The 17,075-nt window shown below is 37.8% G+C and overlaps 1 protein-coding gene across 3 annotated transcripts in view; it reads right to left on the bottom strand.

The window, feature by feature from the left end:
• The window catches only part of CYP354A1 (cytochrome P450 9e2-like), a 34,065-nt gene that overhangs the window by 12,991 nt on the left and 3,999 nt on the right, over positions 1–17,075 (bottom strand). For 2 of the 3 annotated variants that reach the window (XM_028301528.1, XM_028301529.1), the window contains exon 2: positions 12,130–12,281. In XM_028301528.1, coding sequence (XP_028157329.1) covers positions 12,130–12,281 — 152 coding nt within the window. Of the gene's footprint in view, positions 1–8,918; positions 9,161–11,043; positions 11,118–11,249; positions 11,429–11,720; positions 11,840–11,937; positions 12,062–12,129; positions 12,282–17,075 lie in introns of those variants that run through there. The other variant, XM_028301531.1, reaches the window with a different exon arrangement.

Genomic DNA, 17,075 nt, shown 5'->3' with positions numbered 1-17,075 from the left:
ACACTAATGAAAAGGTTACTTTTAGGTGATTTTTCGGAATTTGTCGAATTAACTTTTACAGGTTATTCAGTAAAAAAATATTAATAGTGTCAATTTACAAATTATTTAAATTGAAACGTGACACTCAAAATGTTGATGATTTCCAATTAATTTTAACACTTTGTATGAATTTTGGCTGATTGGTAAGATAAGAGTCGAAGATGGAAGTTGTTAGTACGAATCAGCTTTATGAATCAATATATTATGATATCAATCATCTGTGTGTATGTGTGCGTGGACTTTATGTATGTATGTGTGCGTGGACTATGTATGTATGTGAGCGTTACGTACGTAGGTTAAGTACAGGGAATTTAACACCAGGCTGTCAATTAGTAGGTTCAAAAATTTGACAGAGAGGGCTCTCTATTTCCTATGTATTACTTTTCTCTATGGCTCTGCACGTCAAAATAAAATATATAGTTCCAAAATACTGAACTGTCCTATGCATGACATTGACAGTGGGGCGCCACCGTCATTACCAGATCGCTGGTTCCGATTCTTACCATGTTGGAAACCATATAGTTGAACGATGGTAGCGCCCCCCTGTCATTGAGTTTGGTGGGACAATTCAGCGTGGGTCATCTATAGTTCCAAAATACTGCCCCCCTAGACAAAACGCACTTTTTGATCGAATCGAAAATCGAATCTGTCAAAACTCCATACAAAAAAGGGGCTTTTCGACCACTTTTCGACTGGTTTGCGATCATAATTTGCACTTTGTCTAGAAAATCGAATCTGTCAAAACTCCATACAAAAAAGGGGCTTTTCGACCACTTTTCGACTGGTTTGCGATCATAATTTGCACTTTGTCTAGACCCACTGAACTGTCCTATCGATGACATTGACAGCGGGGCGCCACCGTCAATACCGAATCGCTGGTTTCGATTTTTGCCATGTTGGAAACCATAAAGTTGAACGATGGTAGCGCCCCCCTGTCATTGAGTTTGGCGGGACAGTTCAGCGTGGGTCATCTATAGTAGTTTTTTTTTAATCGAAATTAAATGATGCGATTTGGGTATTTTGGTGAAATTACTAAAAAAATTTATATAAAAGTAGCCGCCTGGCATGGAACGTATTATGGGAGCTGAAAATATAGGAAATGACTCATTCTATCCGTCAAGTCATTTTGGCACACGATGCGCCAAACACCCTGTATATTAAAATAATGAAACCACGGGATTTATTACTTCATTTACCGTGCTTTTTAACTGTATTTTTGGAAATGAAAAAAAAATTATTTTTTCCTAAAAAAAATGCAAATTAATTTTTTTTCCTTGAAAATGCCGCGCCTGAAGCCCGCCGCTTGTGTGCGTTTAGTGAAACTGACAAGCAAATAAAATCACTTTTGACGGAATGTTTTGTAGATTTTTAATAACACCAATACATTTTTAATAGCTACCTATTAAATACTAAAATACGTTATGGCGTATCCCACACATGCCGGGCGGCACCGCGGCCGGCGCCGCGGCGGCGGTTTGTAAGGAACCCTCGGTGCGTGAGTCCGAATGGCACTTGGCTGGTTTTTTTTTATATTCTGGCCTGGATACAAGTCCGTTAGGTATCACCTTATCTCATTTACGCACATCCTGAGCCCCGATTACGGTAACTTTTAACGTTTCCAATCCAGACACGCTTCTCGATTCTGCGATATGATTGGTCAAAACAGCTGACGTACGCTGTTGAACGACCAATCGTATCGCAGAATCGAGAAGCGTGTCTGGATTGGAGACGTTAAAAATTACCGTAATCGGGGCTCTGGACACTTAAAACATTTTTTTACAACTAGCAGCCACCCTAGACTTCGTACGCGTGAACCCCATTTTACCCCCTTAAGGGGGGGGGGGGTGTAATGTCCGTTCTTAGGCTTTGTGATTAAGTACTTAATCAGTGAGTGGTATTTTGCGTTTGTTGTAGGTATGTTACGGTAAATGTGAAAATTATTAATAATTACCGGTTATTATGATAATACCGACAGTCGAGGTAAAAGTAATAAACTAATCACATTTATCAGTGATTATTTTATAATGTAACTGTTGCGAACGATTTATAAGTGTGTTTCATTGTCATCTTTGTACTTTTGCCTTGCTTTGGTTAAAAAACTTGTGTTATAATATTCTCCTGTTAATCTCGAACCAATCTATCATTTTCAAACTCATAAATACACTCCACATATCGTCAACAACATTAACCTTAGTAGGTACTTACAAATATCCTAAAAGAGAATACCGATAATTACCTACTTATTCATAATTTTCACATTTATCACATTTACTATCTGTAACATTTTATAGATTAAAAATGTAGATGTATCGCATTTTAGTATTTAATAGGTATTAAAAATGTATTGGTGTTATTAAAAATCAACAAAACATTCCGTCAAAAGTGATTTTATTTGCTTGTCAGTTTCACTAAACGCGCACAAGCGGCGGGCTTCAGGCGCGGCGCTGGACGCCACCCTTCGGTAGTATTTTCAGTCTAGCTCCTAATCCACTTTCACGCTCATTTTGAAAGTTGGCATGAATGTTCTACACCATATTAGCTATTTATATAAAAAAATATAAAAAAAAATCGAATAGTCGAACTTTGTGAAAATCGAGGGAAAAAAAATTATTTGCATTTTTTTAGAAAAAAATAAAAAATAAATTCACAATAAAAATACAGTTAAAAAGCACGGTAAATGAAGTAATTAATCCCGTGGTTTCATTATTTTAATAATTTTATGACTCCATAATCGGCTTTGAAGTACTGCATGCCAACCGGTTGTCGAAAACTGCGAAGACCCATAACTCTTAAACTATTAATTAGGTAGGTATATGTATTACAAAAATATTTGGTACACGTATTAATAATATGTATAGGTAGAACATACTCAAATATTACTGAAATCGGAAACATCGAGTTTTTTTACCTGTCCGCTTCGCGTGGAATGAAAGAAAGAAAGAAAGAAAAATATTTTTATTTAGTCCAAACATCCTTAAGACTACTTACAACAATATAATTACTAAGTAGTTAAATTTGAACCAAAATGGCAGCCACTCAGCATGTGCTATGCCCTAGGTCAAAACCTAGAGTATAACGCTGGTATTCTGTGGCAGCCATATCAAGTGGGTAGACATTAATATTTAAGTTTTACACAAAACAAAAAAAATAAATAACACAGTGCTCTTCAAGTGTGTGTTGCGTATGTAATACATGTGCATGTGTGTGTTAGTATTATTAATCCTACCTAGGTCATGTAAAAACAACCAGGTTGACCAGATTGACCACAGCCCTACGTACGAGTATTAAGTAGTAATACTTGGGATCGGTACTATACCACTGCAGTCGCTCAGAATCCTATATATTTTTTACGATATTTACTTATTTAGGAAAAAAATTAGTTTGCAAATTATCCTGTTCATCAAGTAGATATTTTCTCAGCCGTCGTTTGAAAGAAACAACAGATTTGGAATTTCTCACCGGTGGCGGCAGGTTATTCCAACACTTTGTAGCGGCATATCGGAAGCTACCACGGAGGGCAGTCGTTGTGTACTGTGGACACATAAGTCGGAGGGCAATCCTAGTTTTGCATTGTGCAAACTTTAATTTGTTGTAAAGGTATGGTGGTGTCTGAGTTTTTATGACTTCGAAAAGCAATGATGCAAAATGCAGGGTTTGCCTAGCAGTCATATTTAACAGGCGGTTTTGGTTTAAGTAAGGGGTTACATGTGACCTTCGTGGAATCGGAAAACAAAAGCGGGCACAAGCGTTTTGAATACGCTGAAGCATTTTCCTCGTCCGACCCAACAAACATCCTCCAAAGACGTTATCGGCGTAATTCAGTTTTGAGAGAATCAGTGACTCACATAGTCTAACTCTTGTCCCCACATCAATGTATTCACGGACTCGATACAGAACTTTTAGCCTATAAAAACAGCTACGCATTATTTCTGAGACATGACTTTCAAATTGCATCCTTCCGTCCATTAAAAGACCCAAATTTCGCGCTAGTGGGACGCTATCCAGATAATTGCCCAACATACACACCTGCGGGTTCTGGGAGGAAATCTTAGCAATATTATTTTTCGAACCGAATACCAAATACTTAGACTTACTAGGACTTAATACTAGATCATTACGATCGCTCCATTGGCTTAAACGGTTCAAATCTTCATTTAGTCTATCTACCGCAGACAACGTATCACTAGGTTTAAAAGAAATATGTAACTGGAGGTCGTCGGCATACAAATGATACTTGCAGTTCTTTATGTTTTCCGTTATATCAGCTGTGTACAATACAAAAAGTACTGGTCCCAGTATAGATCCTTGCGGGACTCCACGTGTCACTTGTGCAGTGATAGAAACGAAGTAGATCCATTATCATTATTAATCACGACGTATTGAGATCGTTCGGATAGATAGCTGGTGAACCATTTTAAGGTTAACGCGTCGAAACCGTAATAAGAAAGCTTAGACAGTAAAATAGAAGGGTTAATTGTATCGAAAGCGCGTGAATAATCCAGAAGTACCAATATGGTGCCGTCACCGGTGTCTTGAGCCGTTAGTATGTCATCAACGACATCTAAAAGTGTAGTGGATGTGCTTTGGTGTTTCCTGAATCCTGACTGTTTCTGGGGTAAAATGTTATTACTTTCAAGATATTCAGTCATCTGATTACAAACTACTCTTTCGATTATTTTGGATAGGAACGGAAGTATACTTATAGGGCGCAAGTCTTTGTATTTTTTAGGTTGTTGTATCTTAGGTATTGGTCTAACTATAGCTGTTTTCCACTGGTGAGGAAAAACACCTGTTTCTATGGATTTATTTACTATGGCTGTAATAATTGATAATGTATATGGCAAGGTAAGCAAGATCATATTCAGGGAAATTCCATCGGCACCTTGTGCATTAGTTTTTATAGTATTAATTATTTTGTTAACAACTGCTTCACTAACGGTTTTAAGTCTAAAAGTAGCTGAGCCAAATTTACTGTTTAGGAAGTGATTCAATACAGAATTATTAGTATCATTGTTTTCAGCACCAGGCACCTTTAGAAAAGTCATATTAATTGCATCAGGGTTACTGAGGTGAGGAGGTAATTCAAAATGTTTCTTTTTAAAATCAGTTATAGGTATCTCTTTTAATGTGTTTCCAAAAAACCCGTGGATTCTGGGAAAGAGAATTAATGTATTTGTTAAAATAAGCACATTTTTCACTGTGTTTAGCCGCTCTAACGATCGCTTTCAATTCTAGATAATACTTTTTGTGTGTTTCAAGTCTAGTAGCTTTATGCCTAGCACTAGCATAAGCTTTATCCCGAAGCGAAGCTTTATCATTTCTCTATTAGTGTACGTTATCCATGGATGCGAATATGTTTTTATGTATAGGCGTTTAATCGGGGCAAGTTTGTCAAAAAATTGCAAGATACGTTCAGTAAATCTCTTCAACATGATATCTATGTCCTTATCGCTAAAATTATCCCACACGGTATAGCCTTCAGTTCTTCGTTTAACTGCTCCAGGTTAATGTCTTTTAGAGGTCTACTAGCGGCCGCCCGCGACTTCGTACGCGTGAATCCCGTTTTTCCCGCTAATTCCCGTTCCCGTGGGAATTTCGGAAATTCCTTTCTTAGTGCACCTCTACGGTACCTAAGCTACGTCCCTTCCAAATTTCAAGTGCCTACGTTTAGCCGTTTAGGCTGTGCGTTGATCTGTCAGTCAGTCAGTCAGTTTCTCCTTTTATATATTTAGATATGTTATCCATTTAGGAGGTGCTTTTTCCCTTTTAATATTTAGCTTACAGGTAATGAAGGCATGACTACTGAGTTCAGGTATATGATCAACGAGTATTATGCGAAATAGTAGAATCAGAACAGACCACATGTATTAGTGTTTCACTGTGTTCTGTGAAATGAGTTGGTTCGGTCACGTAAGTATTGAGTGAGGTTCATGCAATCGAAGAATTCTTTTATCTTTACAGTACTAGCGTCATGAGTATTTAAAATGTTAACATTAAAATCCCCCAGTAATATTATCTTATCGAATTTAGAAAGCGATGAAATTGTTTCACTAAGAGCGTCAATTAAAGTATCTATGTTAAGCCAAGGAGGACGGTACGAAGTACCAACAGCCAATTTAGTACCGTTAACGTTAACGAATGCTCCTAATGTAAAACGGGATCCACGCGTACGAAGTCGCGGGCGGCCGCTAGTCATTCATAAAATTTTATGTAAATATTCTTTATAAAAATTTGATAATAAAACTATTTGAAATACATCGTTATTGTTATTTGTAATTATGAGGTATTTCTGGTTTGTTTACTTTGCTTTTGCATTTAGTTCAAACATAATCAATACTTTTCTTTCTATGTGCAACCAAAAAGATAATTATATTTTTTCAACACGGACCCACAATCCTTTCCCAGGTTTCAACAGCATACTTCTCTTATCAAAATGAATAGGGTCCTCAGTTTTATCGCAAACTGAAAATTTGAAATTCTTCATAAGTGCAACCATCGCCATCTTTGCGGAGAACATCGCAAATCTTAGACCTGAAATAAATAATAATATTTATTTTTGTATTAGGTACTAGTTATTTGAAAAAAAATCACTGTCCATATACAAAAACGGGTGGGGNACACCCTGTATACGTCCGTGCGTAAGCCGTCGTCTTAACTGCAATTATAATCTATCTATGGGGTGTCGTATCAATTCGTTTATCAGTGTCTCGATCAGAAAACTCGAGCACGTTTAAAGTTTCTAAAAAATATTATGTCTAAAATGTACTTATATCTTTGGATTTGGAGCGAGTGTGAGTACTATCATTAGAAGTAATCTTCTGTGAAACTACACCGTCATTCACGTCATACCTAATTATCTACTATCCGTTCGCGATAAGTTTGCCGCTGGCGATATGACGTCACTCGAAGGAAAGCGTCTATAACTATAGCAAACTCTATTGAAAATATTTTTTATTTATTAATATTGATAAAAATTGTGTATTGGCGTAAAATAAAACACTTGATTGCGTTTAATCACTAACTAATTAGGGTAAGTGCGCTAGTTTTCGTCTAATTATCGGAGTTGCCAACTTTGTGATGCGAAATGAATATCTTAAAATACCCTTACTCATATGTATCATATTATGTCGTTTTAGTCCTTATATAGTCTACTTTACGTTAATATTATATGACAATATGTAAATACCACGGGTTTTTTTTATAAAAAATATTTTATGCAAAAGAGGCGATTTCATTAGTTTTCGTCCAAAAAAATCAGTTTTCGTCCTAATGTACGCTAGTTTTCGACCACTGTGTAGAAAAAAGGGTGCAGTTGAATTATTAACTTAAAACCCAAATCTACAATACAGTAACTATGGATTGTGGTTTTGTGGTATATCATTTGAAAGGTACTTTTGTTAGCTTTCAAATGATATCAAAAAGATTTATATAAGTTTCTTACCTAAATTTAGGAAAATATTGCCATAGGTCAAAGGACAAATGGACGAAAACTAATCTACAGGAATAGCTAATTTTAATTTTCGTCCACCCCAGAGCTTGTTCATGGGGTCATGGACGAAAACACAACAACGTTTTGTAGCTGTTTTTTGTTTTCGTCCACATCTTTTTAACGGTTTTTATGGGTTTATCACTGTTAAAAAGTGGACGTAAACTAAAATGTTTAATGTAATAGCAATAAAGATCATATTGAAAGAAAAAACATTGTATTTTGTAGGTCCATTGAAGTAAAATGATTATTAAAAATATTAACTAGGTGTCAGGGTTTCCGTCCACGTGGACGAAAACCAAAATCTTGCAAAATTGTTATGCTAGTATTAGTCCACTTAATTATCTAAGATTTCTATACAAAAACTTTAATAAACCCTTAAAATAGTGTTTGTTATGCTAATAGTTAGACATACGTGCCAAAAACATTACATGAAGTAGCTACAACAGTAATTAAACATACCATGAAAGTTCCCTACCGGCACGTTTTTTTTTCTAACTTGACGACGTTTTCCATTCACCTGTGTGCAGCAGCAACTTCCGTAGATTTTTTTGGAGTTATTACTTGTCAAATTACATTTTCATGCAGGCAGAACTGTTACTTAGATATTATAGATTGTAACAAGTCCAAACTTGCACGAAAAGTTAGGTTTGTATTCTAATTTTCCGTATTTGTTTGTGGCAAGTCGGTCAAATGGACGAAAACAGGAGCTGGACGGAAAACCGGCGCAATTACCCTACGTTTAATCGCGGTTGCTTGGAGGAGGGGACGCGCATTCCACGGACCGGCAAACTTAGCGCGAACGGGTAGTAACGACGACACACATTTTGGCTATGTCTAGGACTTTATACCTTAGTTACGTGGTTACAACGAGGACTCGTGAGTTTTATTGATAAGGTCTTTACTTTAGATAGTAGGATGATAAACATTACATTTTACACCATACCTATATGTATATTTACTAATTTCACAGATAACATAACAAATTATTGGTAATAAAGGTTTATTATTATTATAGTTTATCTGATATGAAATCGTTTTACACCTGTTGTTTTGACTGGAAAACTTATTATCAAATCATTCTTAGATACATATCTACCAGATAAATGCAAAATTATAACTATTTCGTGGTTTTAATATCCAATGCACAGCAAAATAAGTCATGCATTTCACAAAAAGATTACCATCTTATCCCTAAGTCTTTTATCTTAACTTCGGCACCTGGTTCAACGAATATTGTTACCGATACCGACATTCAAATCTAAATTATAGGCAGCCTATCTGCTTGCTGGAAATCAGTGGTTTGAAATAACTAGGTTTTATTATTGTCTGCCACGAATTTAAACTGGGAGCTAAAGACTTATGTTATTGTTTTGACTGTAATTTTTTCGGTTAAGTGTAGGTATCATTATAACTCACCCAGCAAAAAGCCTTCAAGGTAATCTAGCTGACTGAGAAGTTCGTAGCTCATCTCTTTGCCGTCGGTCATTTCTTCTATGTGTTCCCTCAATTTGGTTTGCAGCTCAGGTTTGGTGGCGAGCACGTGGAGAGCGAAAGACAAAAGAGTGCTGGATGTTTCGTAACCCGCGATGAGGAAAAGTAACGACTGCGCGTCAATAGTATCATCGTCCAAATCTGTAATAAAATTTGGATGATCATTTATTAACGGGACAATATTATTTGATCCTCTAAAAACTAATTGATCTTTTTTGTATGTGCACTTTTAAAAATAAATGATGTGTTTTATTAAATTTTATCTTTATATTAATTTTATTGGGTCTATATTAGTTGATCTACGAATAAATTATGAATGATCTTCATTTAAGGTAACATAATATTTATGTTTAACATACTCTTTTAATATTTAGTAAACAAAAATAATATTTGATACTCTTTTTTAGTTATTGATCTTTAATTTTGTTAATTTGATGATTTTTATATCAAGTTTGCCTTTTAATATTGATCACCTAATAAATACATTTCGATCTATACCTATAACTTAACTTTAAAATATATTTGATCTAACTAAAAATATTATTAGTTAATATTTTTAATTAAAAAATATCTTTTAATTTAATGTCGGAAACATAATTATTAATTAGATTATTATTTGCAATGTCAGTTATTATAAAATTATTCATTATTTTAATCTAATGAGATCTAGTCACAGATTTACAAAGTGACATTCCAAAATATACACGAGCAGTTTCCTATGGGTGCGTTCTGGCCATGTATAGAACGGAAAGACGCAGCCGGCACCGGTCACTGATTCAGCAGCCGCGGTCGCTCATTTGGTAACCGGCGACATTTTGTAGGTATTTTTCGACAATACATTATGCAAAACTCTTATTTTCAGTCCTAGATTTGCTTTTAAACTAACAGTGATCTTTAATCTTTAACAGTTTTTGACAATTTTATAATCTTTGCTGAGGAAGAGAATTAAAATAGGACTTAGATGATGGATGATTGTGTTTTTCAGTTCTACTTTTAACTTTAAGAATCTTTTGAATCTCAGGCGGAGAAATACGATAGTCGCTTCACAATCTTGTTTCAGAGTTGTAAATTTTCTAGAAGATTTTTCGTTTTTTGACTTGAAAGGTCTGCCTTCTTGACTCTACTCTTGTCGATGGTTATCAGGAAATCTTTTATGATTATCGATGGTTCTTGCGTCTCTTATCTTATCTAGTATTCGTTGTAGACACTGTTTTTATATTTCAGCGTTTTCGAACTCTTCATATGACGATTATTAATCACCGACTTTCATTTTTATACAAGTGTAGGTACCTATCAATGTAAAAACACACAAACTCGCAGAGATCGAAAAACAATTCAAACAAACTAGCTTTTTGCACTCGCTTCTTACACTAACCGCCTCTGTGGTCTAGTGGTAAGACCACCTGCTTCAGACGCAGAGGTTCCGGGTTCGATTCCCAGTGGGGGCAGATTTTTCTGTTCGGTTTGGTTGGTGGTAGGACTTGTTCTAAGTCCGCCTGGCTAATTTGGTAGCTACCACCTTACCTAAGTCTGTCGCCATTTAACAACATTGTTAACAGCATATTGTTGTGTTCCGGCAGTTAGAGGTAAGATAGCCAGTTCCTCTGTGGTTGAGGATTCCGGGTGAAGCTTGCTTCCACCTTCGGCCTGATCATCACTTACCATCAGGTGAGATACAGGCCAAGAGCTTCCTCGTTGTGGATAAAAAAAAAACTTGACAACCTTCTGTTGTCGGTTGCCTTTATGAGTGCCAGGCCCAGCGCGCCGGCAGCCGTTTTGACTGCCGGCAGCGTATCACGTGGTATCACCGCCGGTTCCCAATGGCAATATTTTTGGGAACCGGCAAGCTCGTATGCCTGTTTGCGATTATCATTTTTTTCTGTGACATGTTTTACCAAAATAATTCAATGAGCGAAACTAATTACACTACTGCAAGAAAGATTATTTCTTTTATCGGGCGATATGGTCGGAAAGATTATCGCAACGCTTTATAATTTTAATTTTCAAAAATTTCCACCACTTACATTTGTTTGGGCGCTCAGGGTCAGATTTTTCTTTTTCGGCGGCATCAATAAGTAATTGAAGGAAATCATTTTTTCTGGAACAAAACATTTAATATTATTTTAAGTCACACTACTAGTCTATCTGTGGGGTACATACTTATTATTATAAAAAAAATATTGGAACGCCAATAAAATGTTATAAAATATTTTATAAAAAAAAAACTTACTTGGTGCCTGATAGCTTCCTTTCTGATTTAGCGACTTTCAATATTCTTAGTAGTTCTTCTATGCTCTTGGGGTAGAATATTGATATATTAAAAAATCGCAACATCTTTGGCATGAATACTAGAAAGAAAAAGATGCTTAATCGCTTCAATCTCGGCATGTAATTAAACTTTTCTGCTACCTGAAAATAAAATTTCATAAAAATATGAGGCGATGGAAAAATCCCCACCTGTATTAGATTCACATGTACAGATTGATATTTTCAGTTGTTTTTTTCGTTTACACCGGCAAGAGGCATGACAATAAAAGAAATATTAAGGACTTTTTTTTGTTTTTACCAAAATCACATCCAAGGGCCAAGACTTTTATCATTCTTTTGTATTTTGTTCACAACTTTATATCAGACAATTAAAAGCTGTATCTATTTGAGCTTTTTTCTATTTACATAATTATAAATAGGAAGGCAGACATACTTTGACAAAATGCGCGTTCTCGTCGGTCAACGCATCACACCTAATCCCAAACGCGCAAGCTCCTATCACTTCTAGTGTGAAGTGTCCCATAGTATCTTTCATTTCAACATCTTTTTTATCTAAAAGAACACAATTTATGCTTGTCATATTGACCTACTTGAAAATCTTCAATAGTCATTAAAATAAATTACTAAGTTAATTAATTTCGAAAACTTACCATATTGTTTCAGAAACTCAACCATTTGTTGAGAACAATGTTGAATTAAAGGGAGCATGTTTCTCAATCGTGAAGAACTGAATGTTGGAGTCAAAGTGCTTCTCACTCCTTTCCATTCTGAACCCTATGAAAATAAAATTATAGATATCCTCCCTGTAACTTTTAATAACATTTGTTTAACAATATACCTACCTTCAAATTCAGTAATGACTGTTTCAAGTATCTTGGTTTATTCGAGTTCATGATACTTCTATCGACAAAATGATCAAAATCTCTAATTGTGATTGCCTTGATGAGTTCAGGATCTAGAATATACAATACAGGTTGACTGCCTTCAAAAAGACCTGTAGAACAAATAATAGATATAATACAACTGATTGTTCGTCGACTGTGTTGTCTGTTACTTTATCTTCAGTGTGCTGTTAACAATAGGTAAATGTTTGGTTGGAGTATAGGAAATGGGGCGCTATGGGGCACAAGACTTAGAAAAAATTGTAATAGAGTAGGTAGGTGTGTAGGTTTTATGAAAACCAACCAAATTGAATCAACTCCTGTTCATAGGGAGTTTTTAAATAAAAATAACACAATAATCAAATAGGTACATATAATATTCTTACTGTACGTAAATAATATGCCCGATGTACGTAATTATATCAATTTATGTTAAATATAGTTATATTTAACGTTTATATTATATCAATTTATGTTAAATATCTATTAAGACCGTGGATAATACTAACAAATGGCATGAGTTATTATTAAATTATCCAGATTTAACAAAACCTGAATCGTATAAAGAGACGCCTAAACACTCAGTATGTCATTATGTAGAGACATCCGGTCCCCCGGTCTATACGAAGGCTAGGCCTCTACCTCCGGATAGGTACAAACGGGTCAAGGATGAATTTAAACATATGGTAGAAATATGTATTATGTAGGCCGTCCACTTCATGTATAGTCCAGTAGAATTAGATTTTAAATCGGAAATAATTCCTACAAAAGATTTTATTGCTTTAATGGCTTCATTGGTTGCCCATTAAGTAGAGGTGAGCGCCACGCCGGCGCGCCGCCGCCGCCGCGAATTTTTTCACGCCGCCGCCGCCGACGACCAGCTGTCGGCGCGCCGATACAGATACTGTACAAACTATTTGCAATTTATTCCTCTCCTATACTGTACTAATCTGTGTTTCGAACGCAGAAGAACTATTTTTTTTATTGAGTTGAGCGGCTATTCTAGTTCAATAAAGTCCTAGTATCACTACGACCGGTACCGATCTATTGTGATCGCCGCTATTTTCCTTACAGTTTGCCTCCGAGTCCTGCATCCACTAGGAATTGCAGTATCTTTTGGGGGGCGATATTTTTTACATCTTGTGGGCTTAGGATGTGTTTGCCCAGGTGTAAGCTCCGCTTGCGCATCAAAGGTCCGCAGCCGTGAGAATGTGTGGTGGCGTTTCATCTGCCTCTTGGCACATCCTGCGCGTTCTTGATTCGGACAGTCCCATAGTGGACAAGTGCTTGTTTAAACTGCAGTGTCCAGTGAGGGCTCGAACTAAGATGCGCATTTTGATCCTACTCAGTCCTATGATCTGCTTAGAGCATTTTCGGTCATAGACTTTTATGAGAGCTTTGGAATGAGTTAATCCTGGCGTGTCTGACCATGCCTTAAAGGATTTGTTTAAATAGATGTTCTCCAGGGTCATTCAAGCGAGACTTTTGGGAATGCCAAAAAAGGGTTCTGGACCATATTGTGTTCCCTCCGCTCGTCGCTTAGTTCGTCGGCATTTTCATTGCCACGATTCCCGCGTGACCTGGAACCCATTTCAGTGTTACTCTGTTACGTTCTCCTAGGGTATTCAGTCGACTCATGCAGTTTTCTACCAACTTTAAGGTGATTAAGTTGGAGTTTAAGGCCATCAGCGCGGCCTGACTGTCTGAGTTAATGTAAATTATGTGGTTGGCATAATTTTTTCGCAACTTAATGCCGTTGATATACTAATAAATTGATTGAATAACTCAATACTAACTATATTAACAGTTAATCAAGTACATTATTCAAGTTGCTGCTTGGTCTAGTAAATAATTGAACGCGAGAGACGGCGGTCCCTCTTGCTGTCAAGAAAAAAATCCCCGCCTTCGTCTGGCAGACAACCCACACTATTGGACTATACTTTAAGCGAATCACACACACAGAGTTTGGCAAATATGTCTCGGAATGCAAATGGGAACCACAACCTCTGGAAGGCAACAAAGTACCTCCCTTAAAGTGTTCTCCGCTTATTAGGTTCGATAATACATGAGTGCAAACTGACAAGAAAAATCTCAGACCTTTGCTACATGACAAGCCCGTTTATTTAAACCCATTCTCACACGGATAATCCAAAAAATCAACAATTCAATAAAAAAAATAAGATCAAGCATTGAACTTGATCAGAGACTTGCAGCTATGATGCCTGCCTTTGATTCATAAGACTGATTTCGGTCATGGTGACCACTTCGACTTAGCTGTCTTAGCGGCGCTGGTGCGCCCGAAGATGACTTACCTAGCCGATCTTCGCGGCAAATTCCTCGCACATTGAGAGTTTTACATCATCGCGTTTTGCGTCGAGTTCAGTTGTGCGCTGCTCCTTGAATTCGCGGACTCGCCTCTACACAACACAATCTCCCGCCATTCTAGGTGCTGTGCTGCCAAACCTTCCCATTGTGATTTGAGAGGGCCCATTTTGCATCTTTTCATATGCTGCTTCTGGACATCTTTGTACTTGACTATCTGAGGAGTTGACCGCCACGTTTCCGCTTACCCTCCTTAAGTTCAAAGTAGAAGATTGATTCCTACTACGCTAATTGAGGACGAAAGACGCAGGAGGACAAAGTGACTGATGTAGCCCACAGAATCGCTAAAATCAAGTGGCAGTGGGCGGGGCACATATCTCGTAGAGCTGATGGCCGCTGGGGCAGTAAAGTTCTTGAGTGGCAACCACGAGCCGAAAGACGTAGCGTGGGCAGGCCTCCCACTAGGTGGACCGACGATTTGGGGAAGGTCGCAGGTGCCTGGATGCGAGCGGCGCAGGACGTCTTTCGGCTGAAACGAAAGAACTAACGCTAAGAGAGATGGCTAAACTAAAGAAATAGCAAAAATGAACCCTCGAAAAGCACTTGTATTTGATCTGATCACCATGAAGTCCATGGTCTTGACAATGACCACACTGAGTGAGAACCTCGCAAGTCTCTTAACTTTGGAAATGATCCATAAGACTGGCAAGTAGCCTAACGAATTCTCTTATCGCTCAATTATGGAAAAGGATCATTCTTGCTCGTTTATTCCCTTGCCTAAGTATGACCCATGTAATATAGTATACCCGACCATAAATTTTGGCAGAAACCATACCAACCATAATCAGTACAATGTTTGGAAAAGAAAGAATCCTGTACATCTGCTTTCGCTGCGGCTTCAGCTGGGATTATCATAAAGGACTACTCTATGAAATTAAAAAGTACCTTCTAGCACACTTCTACTACCCGCTGATGGATTCTTATCTCAGTGACAGACAGTTTAAAATCAAACTCGGTGACAAAATCTTCTCTTTTTAGCTGCAGAGCTGGAGTACCCCAGGACTCTGTACTTGGTCCGATACTCTATAACATCTACTAGTAAAGTAGCCCAGACAACAGAAAGCTGCGGCCTTCCTCAAATGTAACTGTGTGTGTGACTAGACTGTTGCAAAGTCAGCTGATTGGCTGACCAAGTGGCGCATGTAATTAAGCCTCGAAGTCTCACCATATTATCATTTAAGACGTGAAACGTATCCTCCGGCCAATCTAGACCTCAACCCATTGCTGCAATCAACCTACATTAACATCCTGGACCGTAGGATAACATAGAAAGACCATAAATATAAATAAAACAGAACTGAATATAATATTCCACCGACAGTCAGCTAATCCAACATTAACTATGTGCCTCCAAAGAGCTCAAAAATACATGTTAAGGGTACTTTTATCGGCACATTGGTACGCTCGCCTTTAGGAAATACACGAGAACCTGATCTCAGCCAAACCCGCTATCCAAATATCAAAGTACCTATCTATGATCAAGAGAGCTAATTTACTAGGATAAACCACTGCTCTAGTGGCTCAAAGCCTCAAACCCCAACCAACTGCAAATCACCTGATTAGTCTTGACGACAGATACTAAAAAAGCAGATTTAAAAACAATACCCAATGAACAAAGGTCAAACAAGGTCACGCCGCCGACGCCGCCGCCGCCGAGGTCAAAAAGTCGGCGCGCCGCCGCCGGCCAATTGTATATCGGCGCCCACCTCTACCATTAACACGTTGAACGCCACGCTAAAAATTGAGTCTTTCCATACAGGCCATGGGACTCACCGGTGAGCCTTCCCCTACTGTTCCGTTCAGGCCACGGGGGTCACCGGTGAGCCGTGAGCAAGTTCAACAAAAACGCTTCTCACGAGCCAAATATTGTAGCTATCTAACAAAACGCTAATTGAAGTGAGCCGCGTGGCCCTCTAGTCTAACCGGACGGCGTGGTTTTCGAATCCAAAAGAAAGGAGAGGTGTTAGGGCACATACAAAACTTACCCAGAACCAACGAGAAGGAAAACCTAGATAACCCATGTTTTTGCTATATTCAGGCAGCGCAACATAAGTATGTAATTTTTATATTCCACATTAGTAACTAACATATAAATATATTGCTTAGTTTTTTTAATCAAGCGCGAAATTAATTTTTTTTTTCAACTGCTTCTAGTATGAACCTAAACTCGATGGATAGAGTTTAGGTTCATACTAGATATACTTGGTCCCAGATCCCAGTCTCCCTGGCCTAGACGTACATGGATCCGCATCCATCTATGTACGTCTAGGCCGCATCCATCTACGTCTCGGCCAGGGAGATTGGGTTCTGGATCCCTCCATAATTCGGAGGCCCTATATCCGCATATAGAGCCCCCGAGCCTCCCCGAAGTCCCCGAGCCTCCCCGAAGTCCCCGAGCTCCAGACGTCATAAATTTATTTACACTACTGGCGACTATCGTGCCACCTGCAGCAACTAGGCAGACTAGGCAGGCCGCCTCGTTGTAGTTCCTCCCACGGGCAGTTACAATGATGTCCATGACCGGG

The sequence above is a fragment of the Ostrinia furnacalis genome, unplaced genomic scaffold (genome assembly GCF_004193835.3).
Source record: "Ostrinia furnacalis isolate ACB-3 unplaced genomic scaffold, ASM419383v2 OfSCF0932, whole genome shotgun sequence".
NCBI lineage: Eukaryota > Metazoa > Arthropoda > Insecta > Lepidoptera > Crambidae > Ostrinia > Ostrinia furnacalis.
The sequence above is the reverse complement of the archived record's forward strand: the minus strand, read 5'-3'. Positions and strand labels throughout refer to the sequence as shown.